This window comes from Cervus elaphus, chromosome 9 (assembly GCF_910594005.1).
Source record: "Cervus elaphus chromosome 9, mCerEla1.1, whole genome shotgun sequence".
NCBI lineage: Eukaryota > Metazoa > Chordata > Mammalia > Artiodactyla > Cervidae > Cervus > Cervus elaphus.
This window is the reverse complement of record NC_057823.1, coordinates 36,180,755-36,205,526: the sequence shown is the minus strand read 5'-3', so window position 1 is coordinate 36,205,526 and position 24,772 is coordinate 36,180,755. Positions and strand designations below refer to the sequence as shown.

At 40.3% G+C, this 24,772-nt stretch overlaps 1 protein-coding gene, 1 long non-coding RNA gene and 1 other non-coding gene across 7 annotated transcripts in view; all 3 read left to right on the top strand.

The window, feature by feature from the left end:
- TNFAIP8 (TNF alpha induced protein 8) overlaps positions 1–11,883 on the top strand; it is a 137,509-nt gene extending 125,626 nt beyond the window's left edge. For all 5 annotated transcript variants that reach the window (XM_043912298.1, XM_043912299.1, XM_043912300.1 and 2 more), the window contains one exon: positions 10,172–11,883. In XM_043912298.1, the coding sequence (XP_043768233.1) occupies positions 10,172–10,737 (566 nt within the window). In that variant the 3' untranslated portion in view covers positions 10,738–11,883. The remainder of the gene's footprint in view (positions 1–10,171) is intronic.
- Positions 11,884–16,971: 5,088 nt separating this feature from the next.
- Positions 16,972–17,078, top strand: LOC122701062. Its single transcript, XR_006342912.1, has one exon. It is a non-coding gene; the product is annotated as a U6 spliceosomal RNA (small nuclear RNA).
- A 3,713-nt stretch (positions 17,079–20,791) lies between these two features.
- Positions 20,792–23,554, top strand: LOC122700935. Its single transcript, XR_006342884.1, has 3 exons — positions 20,792–20,944; positions 22,044–22,215; positions 22,853–23,554. It is a non-coding gene; the product is annotated as an uncharacterized LOC122700935 (long non-coding RNA).
- Positions 23,555–24,772: the final 1,218 nt, after the last annotated feature.

Here is a 24,772-nt window from a genome sequence, read left to right as displayed (position 1 = left end):
CCCACTGCAGTGTTCTTGCCTGGAGAATCCCAGGGACAGGGGAGCCTGGTGGGCTGCCGTCTATGGGATCACACCGAGTTGGACACGACTGAAGTGACTTAGCAGCAGTAGGAGCAGAAAGCAATCAAGTCATCTCATGATTTATGGAGCAAATTAACTGGAAAAAACAAAACAACAACAAAAAAGCAGAGATGGAGTCTAATATGGAGTTAATGGTATTGAAACTTAGGAAATGACATTTTCCATTTCAAAATCATCACAAAATTAAGCCACAGGCATCAAAAACATACAATTGAACCCAAAATCAAAATGAAAAGATTCCAGAATTAAAGCAACAAAACCAGCTCAAGATCACACAGGGGAAAAGCTTCACAGTATTTTCTTCAGGACATAATTTCTCTTGTCCACAAATTTGGAAAATAGAAGATATAAGGAGAAACGAGTAGAAAGAACACAGTGTGTGCAAGTATTGGATTTGAATTCCTGCTTCTCTACCTCAAGTGTATTAAATAAGGAAGCAAACTCAGTGTGCGTTTGTGGTCTGTAGTCATGAGCCCAGAAGCTCACTGCTGGGGTTTTCTGACTTTTAGTGGTAAAGAACCCACCAGTCAATGCAGGACATGTAAGAGACCCAGGTTCAATCACTGGGTTGGGAAGATCCCCTGGAGAAGGAAATGGCAACCCACTCCAACATTCTTGCCTGGAGAATCCTACAGACAGAGGAGCCTGGCAGGCTACAGTCCATGAGGTCGCAGAGTCAGATGTGACTGAGTGACTTAGCACACACGCACACAAATCTAACTTAAGCCAGACCTCCTTGAAACGATGCCCCACTTAGTAGATGAGAAAACAAATATGAAGAAATTAAATTGCACCCAAGTCTAAAACCCAGGACTGTTGACTTTGATCTTTTGTTTCCATCCATGCTGTTCTTACCTGGCAGGAAGCTCTGCCTTTGGGTCTCTGGTTCTCTGGGAAGCTTTGGAAAGTCTGGGGGTGAAGCTGTGACTTTATGGAGTAATCTTGTTGTCTGCTGTGGGTTTTCACTTTGGCTTTATAGTTGACCCATTTCCTTTACATTTTACCCACTATCACACAGCTTTGTGTGGATGTCGATACCGTTTGTCTTTTTTCCTCCCCTCAGGGTTTGATTCTGTTCTCCATGGGCCAGTTTTCCCTAGACAAAATATACTTGTGTTACCTATCAGAGTCCTGGTGGTACTGAAATCTACCTGAAAAAAAAAAAAAAAAGAGAGAGAAATTCCCCGATAAAGGAAAATTTAATGTATGTTAGTTTTTTTAAGGTCATCATGGAAAAGGTTCTGTAACTGCTTATTCACTAAAGTATGTGAATTCTTTGTATTCATACAGTCATCAGGCATTTTGCATTTCTAAGCATTTTGCATTTCCATATTGAGTCCAGAAGGAGTTGATTGATTTTCACCAAATGTCATTCAGTACTGGAGAGCATCAGAATGTATTTGAAGTTTAATTTGTTGACTTCTTTAAGCAAACCTGTGGTGAAAACTTCTATGCCAGGTATTCTGTGAGATCCTCCTTTGTGGTCCATGTCCATTTATCTTTGCGACAACTCCAAGAGGTGGGGATCATTAGCCCCAACTTGTAGATAGGAAAGTTGAGTCTCAGTAATATCCCTGTGCGTGCGTGCTCCATCGCTCAGTTGTGTCCAACTCTTTGCAATCCCATGGACTGTAGCCTGCCAGGTTCCTCTGCCCACAGGATTTTCCAGGCAAGAATATTGGAGTAGGTTGCCATTTCCTCCTCCAGGCGACCTTCACTATCCAGGGATTGAACCCATGTCTCTTCTATCTGCCTGTACTGGCAGGCAGGTTCTTTACCACTGAGACACCTGGGAAGCCCATCGTATCCCTAAGCGCCATGGCTTCATGGAACTGTTAGCTACAGAATATTGGACTTTTATTAACACACTCTTCCAGGACCCTGGAAAAATTAGTTGCCATAGGAAATGCGTACACTGCTGCTGCTGCTAAGTTGCTTCAGTCATGTCCGACTCTTCGCGACCCCATGGACTGCAGCCCACCAGGCTCCTCCGTCCATGGGGTTTTCCAGGCAAGAGTACTGGAGTGGGTTGTCATTGCCTTCTCCCAAAATGTGTATGAGTTCTCTCTAAAGAATGATATGTACTGCAGTTTTGTTTTGACTTCACATGGTTTTGAGGGGAAAATTCTATTCTGTGTTAAAGGGTATATTTTTAAGAAGATCAATTTGTGACTCAAAAATACAAAATGGACATGCCAAAGATATCGCTTAACTCATTCATTAATGAGGAATCAGTAAGTCTGATGATCGTTTCAAAGGAGACTGCTAAGTGCCACACAGGCAGACAAGAAAATGAGGAAGCAGTTGCACCTCCAGTAAACAGAATTTGTCTGTATCTCTGTGGCCAGGAGCCAATTGCAGTACTACCAGATTTGCTTAAGAGCTGTGAATCAGCTATGTGCAGAACAAGGAAAGGAATCTGCAGGGGGGTGCTTTACTATTTCCAGGACTGCATTAAAAATCATCCAGTGATTTCTTTTTTTTTTCTTTTGCCCCCCTTTAAAGTCGCTGTCTTCCCTGACATTTGTCTTCTTTAATTTGTTGCCCTTGAAAATGAGCATGTGCTTTTCTAAAGGTGGTAGGAGACACAGAGTGGATGACTTAGCTTGTCCCTGTGATGAGGCACACCACTGGTTTTCAAGCACTTGGGGTCAGCAAAATGCATGCTCCCCCAAATTTGCATTCAACATCAGGTTAAGAACCTTAGATGTATTGATTTCCCCAAGACTATGTTCTTTTGTGTTAGGGTCTCCATCTGTGTGACCTGAAGGTGATAAGGGATTAAGGTTCCTGGCACTTGTCTTTTCTCTCTGGATAGATAGCATTGCCTCTGCTTGCTGCCATGGTCATTGCTTTTGGCCCTTCCAGGGTCAGCCCCTCTCACAGTCTGAATCTCTGCTGCTTCTGCTGGCTGTGGCCCTCTCCCCATCTCTCACTCTCTTTTTCTTTCTTTCTTTTGTTGTTTCTTCTCCATCCTGTTGAATTTTCCACCCTGGAATGTTTGTGTGGAGGCTGGTGTCACAGATACATCACCAGGGGCTCAGCAATTCCTTTCTTTTCTCCTAAAGTGCAATCAAATCCTGATACAGGGGGTCAACTCTTAGCCATTTGACTTCTTGTGAAGTGTTTCCTGTTGGTTATGGTCACTTGTATATCCCCAAAGCAGTCTTTTTTACTAAGCCCTATTTAGATTTGGAGTAATTCAAATGCAAGAGAGCTAAGGTTAGTTTAAAGAACGTCTGTTAACAGACCACAGCAGCCAGACATGCTGTCCAAATTGTTTTCTTTTCCATCCTTCGTAATACTGGGCCCACTGGATCAAATTTTAACTAGGCAAGAATTAGTAATGACATATACATGCATCTGTGGTCACCATTTCAAAGTTCCAAGTATAACAAATTTCATGGGTAAAGAAATTATGTGTTTGCAGGTGAGGTTATTAAGAAAGTGACTTGAGTACTTCACTATATTAGCAATTTCTTAATTGGGATAACGTTATGTGTGTGTGTGTGTGTGTGTGTGTGTGTGTGTGTGTGTGTGTGTGTGTCTTCAGTCGCTTCAGTCATGTCTGAATCTTTGCAACCTTGTGCACTATAGCCTGCCAGTCTCCTCAGTCCATGGGATTCTCCAGGCAAGAATACTGGAGTGGGTTGCCATGCCCTCCTCCAGGGGATCTTTCCAACCCAGGGATCAAACCCGCATCTCTTGTGTCTCGTGCATTGCAGGTGGATTCTTCACCACTGAGCCACATGGGAAGCCAGTGTTATGGGTTTTGTTGTTGTTCAGTCACGTAGTCATGTCCGACTTTTGGTGAGCCCATGAACTGCAGCATGCCAGGCTTCCCTGTCCTTCACCATCTCCCAGAGCTTGCTCAAACTCATGTCCATTGAATTGGTGATGCTATCCAACTATCTCATCCTCTGTCATATCCTTCTCCTCTTGCCTTCAGTCTTTCCCAGCATCAGGGTTTTTTCTAATGAGTTGGCTCTTCACATCAGGTGGTCAAAGAATTGAAGCTTTAGCTTCAGAATCAGTCCTTCCAGTGAATATTCAGGACTGATTTCCTTCAGGATTGACTGATTTGATCTCTTTGCAGTCCAAGGGACTCTCAAGAGTCTTCTCCAACACCATAGTTCAAAAGCATCAATTCTTGGCGCTCAGCCTTCTTTATTGTCCAACTCTCACATCCATACATGACCACTGGAAAAACCATAGTTTTGACTAGATGGACCTTTGTCGGCAAAGTAATGTCTCTGCTTTTTAATATGCTGTCTAGGTTTGTCATAGCTTTTCAGGAGCAAGCATCTTTTAATTTCATGGCTGCAATCACCATCTGCAGTGATTTTGGAGCCCAAGAAAATAAAGTCTGTCACTGTTTCCATTGCTTTCCCATCTATTTGCCATGAAGTGATGAAACTGGATGCCATGATCTTAGTTTTTTGAATGTTATGGGTAACTTTTGTTAGTTTCAGAAAACTATAGTTTTTCATTCATTAGTGTCATGAAAAGGTTTGGGGTTTTTTTCCCCCTTCTGAGCACTTTTTTTTTCTTGTATAAAGGGGTCAGTATAGTTTTGACACCAGTGTTTATCTCTAAACTTATAATTGTTGATACGAAAACCAGTATTCCCTAAAAATCAGTTTGCCTTACAACAAACATTGCCGAAATAGACATTTGATTAAGCTAAGAAAGGAGATGTAAAGACATAGAGGAGAGTCAGTGAGATAAGTGAAGTGAAGTCGCTCAGTCGTGTCCAACTCTTTGTGACCCCATGGACTGCAGCCTCTCAGGCTCCTCCGTCCATGGGATTTTCCAGGCAAGAATATTGGAGTAGGTTGCCATTTCCTTCTCCAGGGGATCTTCCTGACTGAGGGATTGAACCCATGTCTCCCACATTACAGGCAGATGCTTTACCCTCTAAGCCACCAGGGAATCTCAAATAGCAGTCATACCTATTTCTGTAAACTGTCTTAAATAGTTTTGATGTTGTGGTAATCCTTTATATATATATATATAAAGCATCATTTCTCATTAGTCAACAACATACAAGTGTATTCTCAAACACAAGTAAGTCAGTACTTTCAGCACTTTCTTCTTTGAGAACATTTATTCATATATCTCAGTTGCTTCCCGGGCATATCTTTGATTATATGTTTCATCACAGATCCAGACAGAGTGAAAGGTGGGTGTATGTTTAATCTTCCACCGTAGTTCAAGACAGAACCACTGCACCCTGGTTTTACACTAAATATTTGTATTATTGTCCTTTGAGGTTTTCTCACTGTACAAAATAAGTCTTTCCCCTTTATTTATTAAAAAAAAAACATATTTTTTATGTTTATATTTTTTAAAAATTATAGTAAATCTGCAAAGTTGTATTAGCTTCACATGTACAGTAGAGTGACATGTATTCAATTATCCATTTTCAGATTATTTTCCATTGTAGCTTGTTATGAGACAGTGAATATATTTCTCTGTGCTACACAGTGGGTAGTATATATATATATATTAGAGGCTTCCCACGAGGCACAGTGGTAAAGAATCCACCTGCCAATGCAGGGGATGCAGGAAACATGAGCTCGGTCCCTGGGTTGGCAAGATCCCCCAGAGTAGAAAATAGCAACCCACTCCAGTATTCTTGCCGTGAAAAATTCCATGGACAGACTAGCCCGGCAGGCTACAGTCCACGAGGTCCCAAAAAGTCAGCCATGACTGAGTGACTAAGCACACTCATACATGTATATGTTTATCTCAAGCTCCTAATTTGTTCCCTCCCTCATCCTTTCTGGTAGCCATAAGTTTATTTTCTATGACTGTGAGTCTGTTTCTGTTTTGTAAATAAGTTCATTTATATAATTTTTTTAGACTCCACACGTATGAATGATATCGTATCGCTTAGTATGATAATCTCTGGGTCCATCCATGTTGATGCAGATGGCAGTATTTCTTTTTTATGGTTGAGTAATATTCCATTGCATATATGTACCACATCTTCTTTATCCATTCATCTGTTGATGGATACTTAAGTTGCTAAATCTTGCTCTTCAAAAGAACTGATTGATGACAATAAGAGAAACCACAGTCTGAGGTGCTTCAAAAGAAGAAAACCACATATTTAACCAGGTAAAGGAGAAATCTGTTTCTCTAGCTTTTACAACAAAGCACCCACATATGTATTTAGGGCTCTCACTTTTCAGGTCAGCATGTTTTCATGGAGAAGTGTTTAAATATAGTGGAGAGAGAGGCAGTTAACTTCTGCTTCTGTCAGAAGTGTCAGGTCCCAGGTACCCTCGTAGGCCTAGAGGACGACACAGTGAACAAGATATACAAGTTCTGCTCTCAAAGTGCGTATTCTAGTAAAGTAAGACAGACAATGAAGATGTAAGCAAATGATGAAGATTTCAAGAACAAGGAAGTACAATGGTTAGCAGAGAATTTAAGTGAAGTGTCGTTTTCAGATTTACATAAAAACCCTGGCTGCTGTGGGAAGAGATTGGCAAGGGGCTTGGACTGGGGCTGTGGTCCATGGAGATAGAGGCAAGTGAATAGAGAATAGGAGGAAGGTGGAATGGAAAGAACTTGGTACTGGACTAGGTAAGGGAGGGGATGGTATGGTGGACAACTCCCAGGTCTCTGACTTGAGCACATGGATAGAAGGGATGCTGTTAATTTAGATAGTAAAGAGTGGAGGAGTAGCAATCTGGGGACAGGAAGGAATCAAGGATTCAGTTTTGGACATGGTACATTTGAGATGCCTGCAAAATAGCCAAGGAAAAGAAAAACCTTGAGTGTGTTTGCAAAATGAGTCTGGAAAGGAGGTCAGGGCTGAGTTGTAACGGTGGGAGTCATTGGCCTGTGGGTGATATCTGAAGCCATGGAAGTGGATGAGATCACTCAGGAACGAGGATTGTGAAGGAGAAAAATGTGGCCCAGGACTAGCTGTGAGATACACCAGACATTTCATCGATCTAGTGGAGGATGTAGCCCTGACAGACAAGCCTGAGCAGGAACGGCTAAAGGCGGTTAATTTGCAATAAAGAAAAGCAATCATATTTCATGATCACAGACCAACAATCCTGGCCAGCAGCTCTCAGCCACAACTCCCGGCTGGCTCTGAAAAGGCCTTCACTAATGGAAAGAAATGTACTGCGTGCATGTCTTCCCCACGGAGCAGGGAGCAGCAGCTTCATCCTCATTTTCAACGATGACTGTACTGGATGTAATCCAGAGGATAAAATGCAAGTGTGAAGCTGCTGCTGTATTTCTGGAGCAGGGTTTGAAGTTCCTCTGAAACGAATGTGAAAGCCTCAGAGACCAACTTCTCTGTCCTGGTTCAGGTTTGGTTCTCAGTAAATGAGGAACGATCTTGCCTCATGGGCAACAGCCTTTCTTTTGCAAGAAGTTAAATGTGCTACACCAGAGAGTTATTATTGTCTTTTTTTGCAATTAAATGGGACATTGAGATTTAATTTTAAAAAGTAGCCTATAAGAGGTAGAAACTTGCAAGTCCAGCCTTGGAAAGAGGAGCACAGGGGAGTCTTTAGAATTCTCTGTCTGGTTTCAGTTATTTCATAATGTACTGTGTTGCCATTTCATAGGCATTGCAGTAAATTCCTGATGGGATGTTTGTAGACTGTGACACATTCTAATCAATTAAAAACAGAATAACCTTTCAAATTTATATAAAATAAATTGCTGAAATCCTAATTAGTTACTGTGTACCTGAAAATTTGGGAGTATCCCTTCTTATTTAGTGTATGAACTTCCCTGGTAACTCAGACGGTAAAGAATCTGCCTGCAATGCCGGAGACCCAGATTGGATTCCTGGGTCAGGAAGATCCCCTGGAGAAGGGAATGGCAATCTATTCCAGTATTCTTGCAAATAGAATCCCATGGACAGAGGAGCCTGGCAGGCCTCAGTCATGGGGTTGCAAAGAGGAACAGAATAACCTTTCAACTTTATATAAAATAAATTCCTGAAATCCTAGTGTGTCTGAAAATTTGGGGGCATCCCTTCCTATATAAATCAGGTTTATTATTTGTAGAGGTCTGTGTCTTAAGTTCAGTCATGGGAGATAGTCCCTAGTCTTATTAATTTTATAATACTAACTACATAAATGAACTACATTCATTTTGACATAAATTCTTTAGTGTGAGGCCATGCACTCTTGCAAAGCATTGAAAAGTAGAAATAAGTAATGAACTACTACTTCAATGATCAAAGTATTAAAAAGCCTGAAAACTTCCAACAGGTTGGCTCTTTCTCGTGCTTTTTAACTTTCCATTTCTTTCTCAAAATCTATTTCAGTTCTTCTTCTGCAGTTTCAGTTCATGTTTCACAGGTTTAACGATCAACATTTGTGAGAGGACCATCTCTAGTTCAGTCAAGATGTTCTTTCAGGGTGTATGGCCATTTAAAGTTCTGAATGACATCTTGGTAATTAGGTAATTTACAGCTATTTGTACTGTATACCGTGAGCTACTTTGGCCCTGATTTCAAATCTGACTTGGCAGTTCCACATCGAGGGGGTTACTTTCTTATAGACCTTCCCAGCCTGGATTTGGGAGCGGCTACCTTTTTGTTTTCTAATGTTGCTAACATGTTCAAGCTAGAAATAATTTCCTAATTGTTTCTAATAATATCACTGATGCCCTGACTCATTCCTGCATATCTGTATTTTTAAGCTTTTCATCTTTCATTACTGAGTGACTGCCTTCCAACACTCAGGCACCTAGGAGAAGAGGGAGGAAGCACAGTTGTAGCCGAACAGCACGCACAAAGTGGGGGGAATCTTGGAGAGGAGAAAAACTAAACTTGGTTTGGGGAATAAACGTTTATTGAGCATATTCACTGACTGGCTATAAATAGAGAACATCACAGTGTCTTATTAATATTTAATGCAGGCAATTCTAATTGTATCTTTAATCTCTGTCCAGTTAAGTTATGATAATTCCAGAAGTGAACTGTAAGGATCTGCCTTTTCAAAGTGTGTTCTTCATGTGGCACGTTTCATTAGCTCATACAGAAAGGTTATTTTCTCAAATCATATAAAAATTTAAAGGGCACAGTGGCCGTTCATTAGATATAGCAAGTGACAACGAGTTCTCCAAAGAATATTTCTTTCCAACACTCTGCTCTGGAGAGTTGACACTCAGTGTTTTTAGGATTGATCAGACTGGTAGGTGCTGACCAGTGGCTCAGGCAATTTGACTTTTTGCAAATTTTGGGCTGCAGAGCAAGGTCTTCCTTTTGATTAGCTTCCAAATCGAATTTGTCAATTTACTCAGTATCATGGCTCTGTCACTTTTTTCCTTTTACATTTAAATGTATTTCTTTAAATTGTTCTCAATTACTGTTGCTCAGAGAACAATTGTGGAGTTGACTTTATATTCCTTATGTGATTCTTACAAAATTTAAACTAGGGGAAAATTGCATAAAAACTTACTCCTCGTGAGACACAGTGTCTTTATAATCAGAGCCCTTTAACTTCTTTTTTTTTTTAATTTTAGCTTTTTAAAAACTTTATTGGAGTATAGTTGATTGACAGCATTGTATTAGTTTCCGGTGTATAGCAAAGTGATTCAGTTATACATACACATGTATTAATTCTTTTTCAGATGTTTTTCCTGTATGGATTATTACAGAATATTGAGTAGGGGTCCCCATGTTAGGGTATTTGGTGTGTAAGTCCTTAATTATCTACTTTGTATATAGTAATGTGTGTATGATAATCCAAAGTTCCTTATTTATCCTTCTCCCACCCCCCTCTCCCAGAGCCCTTTAACTTCTAAGTGAAGTATTGGCTATAAAGCAGAAGGTACAAATAAAACACTTGAATTGCCAAGAAAAACCTTCAAGATTATGCATAGCCACCCATTAATTTCACCAGTGAGGACCTAATTCTGCCCCCTAAATGTAGGAAAATTATTTTGGTTCCTTTCTGAACCAAAAGCTAACGTTAGTAGGTGGGAGGCAGACCATAGAGTGCGAACATCAGAAGGAAAATACTCCTCCAGGTGAGATTTTTAATTTGCTCCACTCGCTGATCTTTACTCAATTTTTATCTCCCCCCTCCTCTTTTGTTTTCAGTGGCTACAGATGTCTTTAATTCCAAAAACCTGGCCGTTCAGGCACAAAAGAAGATCTTGGGCAAAATGGCATCCAAGTCCATCGCAACCACCCTCATCGACGACACAAGCAGTGAAGTGCTGGACGAGCTCTACAGGGTGACCAAGGAGTACACCCAGAACAAGAAGGAGGCAGAGAAAATCATCAAAAACCTCATCAAAACCGTCATCAAGCTGGCCATCCTTTACAGGAATAACCAGTTTAACCAAGACGAGCTGGCGCTGATGGAGAAGTTTAAGAAGAAAGTTCATCAGCTTGCTATGACGGTGGTCAGCTTCCACCAGGTGGACTTCACCTTTGACCGGAACGTGCTGTCCAAGCTGTTGAATGAGTGCAGAGAGATGTTGCACCAGATCATCCAGCGCCACCTCACCGCCAAGTCACACGGACGGGTTAACAACGTCTTTGATCACTTCTCAGATTGTGATTTCTTGGCGGCCTTGTATAATCCCTTTGGAAATTTTAAACCCCACTTACAGAAACTGTGTGATGGTATCAACAAAATGTTGGATGAAGAGAACATATGAGCATGTGAGTTGAGATTGTGACTGCTCATGATTTATTTGAAGACGGAGCTCTGCTGATTTATGAAGGAAAAAACAAGAAGAATGTTTTAAAAGATTACACATATTTCAGAAAGACTTTGCCCAATTCAGTTGTCAGACATTAATGGTAATGTTTTATGAGGCTTGTTTTATTTGAAGAAAAATGTATTGGCAAATATTCTGGTTAAAAGCTTCCCAACAGTTAACAGATCATGGGAAAGATACATGGTTGCATGATGCAAATACAGAGTTATATAAAGAAAGATACGTGTGGCTCCAAACCTCAAGACATCTTTTTTTAGGACAGTTGTGTTGGTGGCACATTGGATATTTCTAATGTGTACAGAGTTGTGTATTTTGGTTCACCTTTATTCCTTACTATGTATGTGTACCTCTTTTAAAAAGCCAAGAACCCCTTCTTACTGTCATTTCTCCTTTTGAAGCAATTCCATTTTCAAGTTTACCTTTTGTTAAAGATTCTTTTGTTAAAGACTTTCTCATTGACATTCAAAAATTCCATCTTAATTAAGACATTCCGGTATTAAGACAGTCGAACCCTCAGAAAAATAGAAAACTGCTTCTCTGAAATCAGTATTCTAGAAATCAGTTGTATTTGACATTATGAATAATTTAGTCTAACATAAGACTATGCTTCTGGAATCGAGTCCTGTTTCTTAGTAGCAACAGTAATACTTCCTCAAACATGAAAATTCCCCCAAATGACATGCCATTTGCCTTGAAATGCTTGCTGAGGGCTTAACTTGTATGTCATCTTGAAAATGTGCTGATGGAATCTCCATTTTTCATGTCTGTTTTAAATGTAAGAAACAAAGAGAAAATCTAGATCATTCCTGATATTGGGACTATAAAAAGTAAGTGCTTTTAAAGAAGGATAAAACAATCTATACTTTAGTGATGAGCCCATCAGAATAATTTAATTTAGGAGGAGGAGAGAGGCAGAAGAGAAGAACAAGTCTTGCTACAAGAACATGAGAATGAATGCATTTCAATGTTTAGTAAGATTTGATAGGTAAATAAAGTGTTACTTTTTTATTTAACTGATAAGATTTTGCTGTTTTGTTATTTGCTGTTTTGATGAGTAAACCAAAGAATATTTGCATTCCAAGCTGTTTGTCTGTTGTTTATATATAATTTTATATGTATGAATGATAAAGTAAGCATTTGCTTATTTTGTGAAAAAGAAATAGAAACCTGCTGGCTAACTCTATCTCCTAGGAAATAACAGACGTGGTCACCAGCACTAAATATTTGCATTGTCACTATGTCTGTGATTTAGTGTACTCCTTTGCCTTGAATTTGCCTTCCTCCCAGAATAGTTATGTTAAAATAATAGCTTACCAGCAAAGGTCATACAACTAAAATTTACTGCAGGCTAAAGGAGATGGTAGCTTTCTCTGGGACCCTCACGTGCTTGTTTGAGTCAAGAGAGGAAAAGCGTCTCTCCCTATTTGCTATTAAATCCTAACACCAAAATTTGAACTGAAATTACCATCCTCCCTTCCCCGGGCCAATAGGTGACCACTGTAAGTTATAGCAATAGCATAGTGATTGCAGAATTGGTCCCTCTAGCTTCAGAGACTGCTAAGTAGCTTATAAATTTAGTTTAGCAGCCTTTCTTGACCAACTCTGGGAAAACCAAGAGTGTGTTATGTGGAAGCTACTGACCTAGCGCATTCTGTGTTCTATAGGATTCCCTCAGCAGAGGAAGTGTGGAAAATGGAGTACCCAGGCAGTTGGCTGATGCCCCTTGCTCGTCTCTAGCAATAAACAGGACCAACCAGAGAGAGAGCACCTAGGAATAAATTTAGATGAGTCTGGACACCTTGGGATCATAAACTTGTACCTTCAGGATGGCAGTCAGATGCGCACGGGAGAGGGGAAGAGCAGCCCTGAATTTCACACAGAAGGAAGGCACTGAGGAGCATCTTGAAGCAGGGGAACCTGTTTGCTCCCCTGTTTCAGCATCATCTTCTCCTTCATCCTGTGCCTGGAAGGCATGACTCAGAAGGATCAGTGTCAGTTTTCATCAGCAAGTTCATTTCTGATGCAACAGCACTCCCTTTGTGCATGAGTTTATTTGAGGTGGAAAGCTGGAAAGAATGTGGATATGCTTAGGATAGATAATTCTGAGCCAAGTTCATAGTCATTTTAGGGTCTTATGAAAAACTGAATCTTTTTATTACATTTTGGGAAAAAATCATGAATTGTAATTGATTTTTTAAAATTTCTCTGCAAACTTTATGAGCTGATTTATTAGGTGAGTGATAATGCTACTGTTAACAGCTGACATTACAGAGTAGATATTACATGCCAGGCATAGTAACTCATTCAATGCCCACCACAACCTTCACTGTTCTACAGATGAGGAAACTAAGGCAAGAGACACTAGGGAATTTGCCTGAGGTCACATAGCTCTGGTGTCAAAACCAGTTTATATTAATAAAACCTTATTTTCATTTAATGATGATATAGGGGAAAAAAAAAAAACAGTCCTAGAAACAGCATTAGTCCAGAGAGGAGTGGGCAGTGTCCTTCTGAAATGGATTTTCACATAGTGGCGTTTTAGAAGGTATTTAAATCATACAGATCTGACCCATTCTGGGTATGGTTTTATGCAAAGAAGTCTTATGAAGTTTTCAACATGGCTCCTAATTTGGGGGCATTTCATGGTTCAAATTTTTGGTCCCTTTCTGAAACTTAAAGGTGCTTCCAATTAACAATAACTTTGAACATTGACCCCTGCAGTATGGTATGCCTTTCCCCCCGGGTGGTCTTTCTGTGGATACACATGGCACTCTGTGCACGCAACTAAGACAAGCAGAAGTTCACCAGTATATTCCCCAGAAAAGGTATGGCATTGATTTAAAACTTCAACATTATTTTCCAGGTTGAGAGACTGGAAACATCGGAGCAAGTAAGCCTAAAAATAGCCTTGTGTTTTTCTGGTTACTATATCTTTCATATAGAACTCAAAATTAATGAAAAAGAAGACCAAATGTTAGGAACTTTAATGGCACAGAAATAATGCTTCTTTTTTTGTCTTATAAACCAGTTCTTTTTTAGATTTTTTTCTCCCACCATGTTACTGCTTAAAAAAACAGAAAATTTAAACTTTCTGGTGGATTCCTCCCCATTAAAGGACTAAAATCGCATTTTTTGTACTCTGTACATATCAGTTGGATTCTTACTGAGCATTTTAATTTATCCTTGAGGTACTTGATGAGAGCACCTAAGTTATAATTTAGCATACAGATAAAAAATGTAAGATGAATGTGCCCATCCATATGATGAAATAGTTGTAGTAAAATGTTAAGAACTATTTAACTGCTGGGAAATTAAAATATCCTAAATTAGCATGTTAATAGTATTTATACTATTTTTACATTTTTATCCAATCTTGCATTTCCAAACTGGCATTATCTAAATTAGTTGAACTTTGCAGTGTTCAAAAAATCTCTGTTTTACTTGATCTATTGCATCTGTGGGCATAAAGCTTCTATATTATTTGTTCGGCTCAAAGCAGGTTTTAGTACTCAGTGTTGTTTATGACATACAGTTTTATTCTAGCTCTGAAATAATTTTCCTTGCTGGGATTCAGTTTTAAGTCTTTATAGAAACCCCCTAATGAATCACTGAGTCACTAACCAGAAAAATGAGTTAACTTTTTGCTTCCAAAACAGGACAGTAGGAAGATATTTAGGAGCTTATAATCTCATATCACCATCATGGCAAAATATTGGAAATTCATTTTCTTTCACTGAGGTGTCCTGCTGGTTACTTGCACATGCCCAGAGCCATAAAGACAGGTTTATCTCTGGGAATTTCCCAAAATGGAAGCATTTTTGTATAGTATTGATTCATGTCTGTCTAGCCAAAGATGTATTTTCCATCTAGCAAGAAACATCAGCCCCAAGTTATAGGGGTACAAGCTACTCCAAAGACATCCTGTGTGCTGAGCCCTAAAAAAGGATACAGACAAGTCAGCCAGCGTTCACAGTTAAGAGAAAAACATCTGTGCCTCGGAAAATATTCTTAAGTACAGAGCATTGTGCTCTGTGTCCACCAAATTTCCATGCAGTCTTTGTAAGGGTAGCCAGCCAGTGGGTAAGGTCCCTCATCTTCCTTCATGGGTGGCTGAGGAAATTCTTTGCCTTCCCCACCAACAACTGCATAACTGTATTTTTGCCTTGTGGAAATAATTGGCTGATCAGGCACTTGGGGTTTGTTATTAACACAGGGAAAGAATATTTGATTTTTAAAAGTATGTGTTTTGATTTGCAGAATGATCCAAAACAATATACTTCTTTGTACTTTGGTTTTTCCATTTAAAAGCTTACAGATGCATGAAGTCATTTGAAACTGCCTGATGTGAAGTATAAACACAAGACAGAGAAGTGAAAACTCTGAGTTTACCTACCTAAATGGTCACCATTATTTGGGATGATTGACATTTTATAAGAAGCTCAGGTTTCATTTTCCTGGAAGTGGGCTTTTATCAGCCAGCCCTCACCCGTCCTAAGTGACTTGTCAGCTCTCTTCTAAGACTGCTTGTTTTCACTAAAGGGTAAATACTTGCCAAGCAAATTTGCAAATATTTATAAGACATCTAATGTCCTAGAGGAAGACTTGCTGATGATTAGATAAAAGGGCCAGCATTATTGCTGTTCCCCAATCGTATGGACTTTGTGCTTTCGTGACTGAAGAAGCACATTTTTAACTTGCTGAAATTGTCACTGAACAACGTGCAGTGAAATCCGTGAGTAGAAACGTTCCACAGTATTTTCAGAGATTATGTGTCTGAGCTTGGCATCTTTTCCTCCTGGGGACTCACTGTAGGGTGGCCAGGGGAGCCCAGCAGTGTCCAGAGGGCATGTCTGGAGCAGTTAAAACCAGTGTTCCCAACTCCTTGTCTGCCAGGGAGCTCTCTTTCCTTATCTTTAAATTTTGGATGAAATAACTACCTCGTAGTTTCATTTTAAGGATAAAATTAAACAAAACAAGAAGAGCTTTGAAACCTCCTATAGACTATTCCTGTGTGAGGTATTGTTTACCTAAGCTATGAAAATAAGCCTGGAGCCTAAAACAAAATATACAACAGACTTCTGCAGCCTGAGAGAATTTTATTAAATCCAAGTCCTCTTTAAAAAATGTTTCTTGCTTTCAAATTAGGAAAATTGTTTTGAGTTGAATTATTAAAGTAATCGTTTGTGACATTTATGTGTGATCTCTTAGCCAATTAAATTTTGAATGTCTTCAATTATTTTATCATTCTGCTGGTTTTAGTTACCAGGTGCTACCTAACAAGCTACTGCCAAATGCAGTGTTCTAAAGCAACAATTTTGTTACGGCTCATGCTTCTTTGGGTTAACTGGGCAGTTGTCTTTGATGGGATCTTACATGGTTGCAGTCAGCTGGTCGCTGAGACTGATGTCTTGAGAGATTTGACTGCTGCTGGAGTGGCTGAGCCTCTCCTCTTCCTGAGGTCTCTAGTTACTATTACTCAGGACATTCCCTAAGTGCAGGAGCAGAGGTTTCTAGGCCTTCTTAAGGTGTATACCCAGAATAGGCACAGTGTCACTTCAGCTTCATTCTGCTGGTTGAAGCAAGTTACAGGCTATGTGTAGGGTCCTCAAGACTGCCATCAGGACCGCAGCTTCTCCAGAAGAAAAGAACTCAGAGATGCTGTCATACTCACAGTGAAGATTTACTCCAGTGAAAGGGCACAGATTAAAATCAGCAAAGGAAACAGGAACATAGAGCAGAGTCCAGGGGAAACCAAGTGCAAACTTCCAGCTATGCTTTGCCAGTGGAGTTTTACAGATAACAGTTAATTGTCTCAGCACTGATGTGTGATAACACATACAAAGTGTGGCCAACCAGGGAGCTCACCTGAGCCTTGTCCAAGGTTTTTATTAAGGGTCAGTCTCATAAACGTGGAATGCCCACGTGATTGACCAGAGTTACTCGGTCTCCCTATCCTCCAGAGGTCAAACCGATACACATGGGTTCAGAGTCCCAGATGAACAAAAACAGGTGTTTACCATCAATCACATAGTTAACATGAACTATCTGGTTATGACTTAAGGCACTGGATATGCACAGGGACTCTTATCAGACAGAATATGCAAAGGTCTTAGAGATTACCTCCCAGGAGCTAGTCAGAGATCAGTCCTCTCCTTAAAAAGTACAGAATCTGTGCTCGCTTTGGCAGCACATATACTGAAATTGGAACGATACAGAGAAGATTAGCATGGCCCCTGCGCAAGGATGACACGCAAATTCGTGAAGCGTTCCATATTTTTAAAAAAAAAAAAAAAAAGTACAGAATCTGACCATCCCAAGCCTGCTGAGTTATCCCTTTATTGTGTATGGGCCCAACTCCAATTTAGTCTAGGAAGGACTACACAAGGGCGCGGATCCTAGGATGAATGATTGTGAGAGCCATCTTTGAAGATTAGGTACTGGATTATTATTGTCCCCCCATGGCTCCAACAGAGTATATAGGGAATCTGGATTTCTTCATGGAATAGTTTGTTTTAACTGGAAACTAAATATATACATATATATACACATTTATATACATTTTATTTATATAGTTATATATATTTATATGTATATAGAATGGAATAATATAATGAAATGGGCTAAAGTTGTTGTCCATGTGAAAATGTGATGTATATCTATGTCCCTTGAGGCCTCAGGCCAGGACACAAATATATGATTGAACTGACCCAAGGAGGATGACCCTTCCATGTTTCTTTCCAGCCACGCCACTGAACCAGACCTCATGGGTCCTGCCCATCATTTGGTTCTGTCTGCTCTCTTATCACTAATCACTACCCTGAGATCCTTGAGTCTGGGAGAAGAAGCATTGACAAACAGCACGCGCTCTTACTGGCAAAGGAATGGAGCAGTCCCAGGAACACAGCCTGGGGATGAAACCCTGGGTGGGGTTTAGACGCTGACTATTCCATCACCAGTGGTTTTCCTTGTGGCTCTAGACAAGGTAGAGGTCTTTTCCTTTTCATTGGGTTACATTCAGAGAGTTGGTGTCCAAAGTCCTATTTGGGTAAATGACACTTCCCAATACTTGCTAATGTGACAGAATATTTAAATTTCTGCTGATTACAAAGTATGGTCTTTGAAATTTTAGTTTGTCTTATCTGTCCTTTGACTAACCACACAAATTCAGCCAAGAATAAATACTATGTAAACATGACCGATGTCTGGAAAACCTCTCCTTTGTTTTGAACTATGTTCTAAAAGTTTGGTTTTTATTCATTAGCAGGCCAAGAAGGACAATGGCATCTCTAATATGCGTTAAAGTCGAGTTTGCCATGCTCTCCTCTCCCAGACTTTAAAAGCAGCAATTTCATTGATGGTACATTGGCTCCTGTTCCTTTTAGCATCAGGGAAAGGAAAGCAGCCGTCTTGGTGAGAAGCTCTCACTTCCTGGTCTCTGTCAGTAGAAAATGAATTTAGAATCTGAAACAATTGAAACTTTACAATCATGTTCCAATAGTGGTATCAATACAGATGTTAACCCTAGGGGCTTACCTTTAATTATTCTGTTTGGTTCTCATATTTTTTATAATTAATTTTATTGGAGAATAGTTGCTCTACAGGTTCCCATAATATTTAAGAAAATCATTCGACACATATGTGAAGAGTAGAGTTTTGTGAAAGGAACCTGAAATTCTAAATTGGTGTGAAAACTGTTATGCAAATCATACGAGAGAGAAACCAGTGAGTCTGAACACACAGTTTTGTTGCTCTTTTCCCTCACCATTTGAGGGTATTTTCTGTAGATGTACTTCCATGTGAGGATTGTATGTTTTCATCTGACAGCGCTTGACACTAAGGCAGGAATTCCAGGGTCACAACCTTTCCTGAAGGGAGCAGCTTTTGCAAATATGTATGGGAATAATCGAAACTGGATAGGGTCAAAGACTTTAAATTTTTTTGTCTTTTAAGCTTTTCATTTAAAAATATTTGTAGTCATAAAGCATTGTAAAGATAGTGCAGAGAGTCCTTTGTACGTTTTATCCAGCTTGGTCTATGGTGACCTGTTGTATAGGTATAGTACAATTCCAAAACCAGGAATTGACATTGGTACTAGATAGTGACTTTATTTACTTTTCACACAAGGTTCATTTTTTCTGATATGCATTCATGTGTGTGTGTGTGTGTGTGTATGTGTGTGTATAGAGTTCTATGTAATTTTATCCCATGTATAGATTCGTGTAACCACCACCATAATCAAGATACAGAACCACAAAAGAATTATCTCATGCTACCTGCTCCAACTCATTAGGCTTGCTCTGTACTCATATCTGTTCCCATTCCATTCCCTTCCCATCCCTAGTAACCAATCATCTGTTCTCCACCTCTAGTTTTATCTTTGAGAATGTTATGTCAAAAAAAAAAAAACAACTATTTGAGACTGACATCTTTTTCACTAACATATTGGACCTCTTGCATGTATCAATAACTCATTCCCTTTATTGCTGAGTAGTATTCCATCATATGGATGCATGAGAGTCTACTCAACCATTCACCCATTGAATGACTTCTGGGTTGATTTAAATTTTCATTCATGTCCTTTTGTTCTTTATTTTGTTTCATTCTTTCCTCCTTTTTACTTCCTCCTCCTCCTCCTCTTCTCAGTAAACTTACTGAAGTGTAACATACATGTGGAAAATTATAAGGGTACAGTGCTATAAATTTCTCACAAAGGGAACACACCTGTTAAGCAGCACTCTGGCTAAGAAAAAGGACATTTTGGGAATTCCCTGGTGGTCCAGTGGTTAAGACTCAGGGCTTTCACTGCCATTGACCTGGGTTCAACCCCTGGTCGGGGAACTATGATCCCACAAGCCATGTGATGTACCAAAACAAAACAAAAAAACACAAATACTACCCAGAAGTGCCCCACCCAAGGCATCCAGTATTTTGACTCTAGTACTAGATAAGTTTTGCCTGTTTTTGAACGTCATATAAATGGAATCATTCAGTATATTCTCTTTCGTATTTGTCTTCTCTTGTAAGATTCATCAAGCATTCTCTTGAACCATCTCTAAGAGTGACTGACTGCCAACTTTAGGAAGCAAATACCAATGTGGATACTCTCTAAGGTATGTCGTAGTTAGATATGGCCTAATGTCAGGGGCCAACCAATAGCAGTTCTGATGTCTAACAAAGAGCAATGACCAAATAATACTGTGGGATGAGGATGAGAATGATGCTGTGACCTACGTAAGTTCCGAAATATGTACTACTGTGTACCAAACTCCTACCCTCTCCTCCTTCTTAGTCCATCTTTTCAAGGAAATAACAGTTGCTTTTATGGAGGAATAGTTTTGGAAGGGGGAAGCAGATATTACCAAGAAGCAAGACTAATGAGTTGGAGCAGGGATCATAGCCTTGAGCAGTGATGAACCGTCACCATCAGCCTCTTGGTATCACAAGAAGAGGCACCCCTAAAGGTAGTGGTCAATGGTGCCTCCAACCCTCTCCCCCACCTTTCCTCTCCTTTAACAGAACTGCTGCTGTGGTTATAATTTGAAAACCCTACATACAAGTAAGAGTGGATCGGGGAAATGTTGATGGACATTCTCACAGATGATAAAATTGTTCTTTGCTCCAGAAAAGAGGAAGTGGCACATTGAGGGTTATTTCCGTCAAGATTAGTTCTTACGGAGACAGAATGGCTATCTCTGAATTTAATCCTTTCCTGTATTCTTGTGAATTTTCTGTTCCTTTTGCAGATATCATCTATTGATCATCTTGGGATTCAGACTTTCCCACACTGAATATGATGCTGTCATGAAGCATATGCTGGGGCTAACATGCCAGGTGACTCAGTGGTAAAGAATCCTTCTACCAGACATGGCTTCGATCCCTGGGTCAGGAAGATCCCTTGCAGTAGGAAATGGCAACCCACTCCAGTATTCTTGCTTGGAGAATCCCATGGACAGAGGAGCATGGTGGGCTATGGTCCATGGAGTCTCAAAGAGTTGGATATGACTGAGTGAGCACGCATACACACACGCAGCATAACATAGCTGTTCTGTACTGTACTTTCTCACTGGGAGGTATACGATGTTCTCTGTTTTCTAGAAGAGGACCTACCTCTGAAAAGAAAAGAAAATTTCCCAGTAACTCAGTGGTAAGTGGTAGAGCCAGGTCTTGAACCCAGGATCAACACTGAGAGCCCTACTCTCTATCCTGCCTGCCACAGCTTCCAGAAAATGGGTCGGTGGCTGAGTTGAATCGGGTGTTCAGTGGCACAATGTTCTGTGATAGGTCAAAGAAAGTCGTTGTTAAAAAATTACCTAAATCATCTTAGTCCTGTCCTTACCTGTGTGACGCTTGTTTGTGCACATCCAAATTCAAGTGCTGACAATTATTAGAAGTAACAACCAACTTATTATTGAAAGCAAGAAAATTGAGATCCATACTATCATGTCCACAAATCAGATAACTGGCTTAAACATGTGGGTGAGGGAACCCACTTGCTGTGTAGGTTACTGTTTTTTCCATCTTTTGTTACTTTTGTCTGTTAAGTCAAGATAATTTTTTTAATTAATTTGTTTTCAATTTATTTTGATTGGGGGATGATTATGATATTGTAATGGTTTTTTGCCATACATCAACATGCGTTGGCCACAGGTATACATGTGTCCCCACTATCCTGAACCCCCCTCTGACCTCCTTCCCCACCCCATCCCTCTGGGTTGTCCCAGAGCACTGGCTTTGGGTTCCCTGCTTCACTCATTGAACTTGCACTCATCTATTTTACATATGGCAATATAGAAAATAATTGTAACACTTAAATAACTGATGTAAAGCCCTTGGGTAAAGAGTGTTTAGCAGATAGTAAGGGCTTGGTTCTTTTTAGCTCCCATTGTCATCATCATCACCATTTCCTGGAGAATGTGGACAAGGATGTGAAGGTGATGGGGGTGGTTTGGAGTGTGACCTGAGGCTGGGTTGCTGGGCGAAGATACCTCTGTAGTTAGTAACTGCCTTGTCTAAGAAGGCAGTTACTGCTAGTTGCCAAATCTTATATTTGAACAAGCTTTCATCATTCAGGCTGTTTAATGAAGAAGGATTCCGATGCACCAAATTTATTTAGGAGACTTGGTTAATCCTTGGGGCATTTAAAGTGAGCAATTTATATTTGAGAAAGATTCCTATTTGGAGATACATATTAATACTCATTTTGAAAATATTCACTAGCTATTGTGTTTCCCCTTTTTCTTTAGTTTTGAAATAGAATAACGTATTCAACCAAGCCTACCAGGGCTGTGCTAACAGTTCCATCCAACCAGAACCACATTCCGTCTTACCAGTCCACCAGCTCCTTCAACAATGACCCCTCTCATTTCTGGTGCTCGGCTGAGGCCGTATTCTCGGAGGCTCCCAGCTCTAAGAAAGGTGATTGGTTGGTTCCTTCTGCATCGTCCTTGTCCCTGGCTGTAGATTTGACTTAAATCTCATGTGCCCTATATGTAACCATATGGACACCATCTGAGAAGAGTCTTTCTTCTCTGTTAACTTTTCAGCGCTAAGCTGAAACCTTCTGAGCCTGCTTGCCTCTGGCCCCTTCAGTCTCTGTTATGGCTCGTTTGTTCTAAATCCTGGAATTTCCAAGGTCATGACAAAATGAGTGTGGAGGAACAGGGGTGGTTGACACTTGTTACAGTGCTCTGGATTCACAGGTATTGACTCTGGCAAAATTTAATTGTTGAGTGAGAGATGCTTTATGTTAACTGTTTAAATCTGTACTTTGCCAGAACATAGGACCTCTGTCCATATGTTGGCGATCATTATCTGGCCAGGGTTTCAGGAATTGTTCTGACTTCTAACGTTATGTCTTGCTGTCATTCACTGGCCCACAGTTGAGTTAAGAATACATGTAGTCAGGTCCCTGGGCTTATAGGGTATTAGAACCTATCACCGTTTAGACTGTGATTATTTACATTCTGCTGCTCAGTTCCATTCTCTTTCTGTTAACAACATCTGGGTTCCTCTGTAGGTCAGGAGTACCACCTTTCCCCAACTCTCTTTCCAGATGCTGATGGCACCTCTGATGACAGCTAGGCACATGACCTGGGTCTGGCCAATCAGAGCATGTCCTCCCTTTTGCAGCAATGATTGATTCAAGGTTGAATATATAATACACCTTTGCAATGAGGCTCAACTGTAAATCAACCTAGCACTTTTGCTTGAGACACAGGCCAAGAATCATCCTCTCTCCTCATTGAACTTGAAACCGTGAGGCTGTGAGTCTGGAGCGTCTGGCAAGAAGTGTGCTTCCCTGAGAAGCAGAGAGGTGGAGATAAGGTGAGTTGTGATGCTATCATCTGAGGCAGTACTTCTGGTCACACCTGCGGTCACCTCTTCCGGGACGTCTTCAGTTTCAAGAGCTGATATATTTACTTTTTTTTTTTTTTTTTGGCTTAAGCCAGTTTGAGTCATTTGTCTATAACTGAAAGAGTTCTGATTGATATTAGATGATTGCTAGGTTGGCTTCATATTACATGTGGAAAACTCTTGCTCTTTTAGAGAAGGGAGAGGGAATCTAAGAAACCTTAGTGCCAGGAAATTTTGCCTAGAAAAAAACTAGTGGGCACCTGGCCTGGTCAAGGGAGGCAGACCAGCTAGAATTCAGAATTAAAGGCTGCCTTAAACTATCATGAGAATATATTAATTCAAATTAAAATATATTATTTTTAAGCATTTGTGATTATTTAAAGTATTTTGGGGGCTGGTGGCTCAGTGGTAAAGAATCTTCCTGCCAATGCAGGAGATGTAGGTATGATCCCTGGGTGGGGAAGATCTCCTAGAGAAGGAAATGGCAACCTGCTCCAGTATTCTTCCCTGGAAAATCCCATGGACAGAGGAGCCTGGCAGGCTACAGTCCACGGGGTCACAAAGTGTCAGACACAACAGTTTCCTCAACTGTATAATGGGCATATCCAGAGTGCCTATCTCAAATAATCATTAAGGTACAGCGAACAGAATGTCTAATATGTCCTCAATAAATATAAGCGATCACTGTTAATAATGCTCTGAACTTTTCTCTTGGGATTGTGTGATGCATCATATTATATCTCTGAACCAGAACTAAGAGTCAAAATAATGTAAACTAGAAGTACAAGCTCTTCAGAAAGAAGATATTAGGGTTTTTAAATATTCCTTAGGCTAACTAGGATTTGTTTGCTAGCTCTTCCAAGTTGATAAGTAAAGGGAAATCTAAGCACTGGTTGTTTTCTTCTATTTAGTGAAGGACAAAATTATCTAACGATTGTTCCTCTTGCTGCCCTAAGTTGTCAATGACAGTCCCTCTCCTGATGGAATTAAGAGTTCAGACCCAGCTTTACCTCCTGGGCACTTAAAAACACAATGAAAAACAAAAACCACAGCACAAATCCAAACCTCATCACATTCAGTTTCTTTACTTAGTACTAAGGGTAGGAACTCTTAGCTCCATTTTATAGGTGAGAAAACGCAGTCTCAGAAAGGAAGGACTATTGAGGAACACACAGCTGGTACGCGGTGTAGCTGGGATGTGGCTGCCCTCTTAGCCACCGCGTGTTCCGCCCTTGCCTCTGAACTCTCCAGTCTAGCAGGGTGAAGTCCCCACCCTCCGGCTCCTGAGCCCACATGTGTTCAGTATAGGTCTGAGAGCATCAGCAGGCCTCGTTCCTAAGAGTTAGTTCCCCCACGGCCATCTGAGAGGCTGGTAGTGGGATTTTCCACTAGCAAACTACAGGCTGTGGGAGCAGAGCTGGATCACTCTGAGGAAAAAAGATGTCTTTCCTGGGAAGAATTGTTCTATTCTCATTACATCTGCCTGCTGCTCTGAAAATTTGGAGAAGATGTCTCACTGTGGAAGGACAGCCACTCTTCCCTAGTGAACCTCTCAATAATTGATTTGATTATATGTAGTTAATATAGAAACCAGATGTAGGTAAAATGTACCTACTGT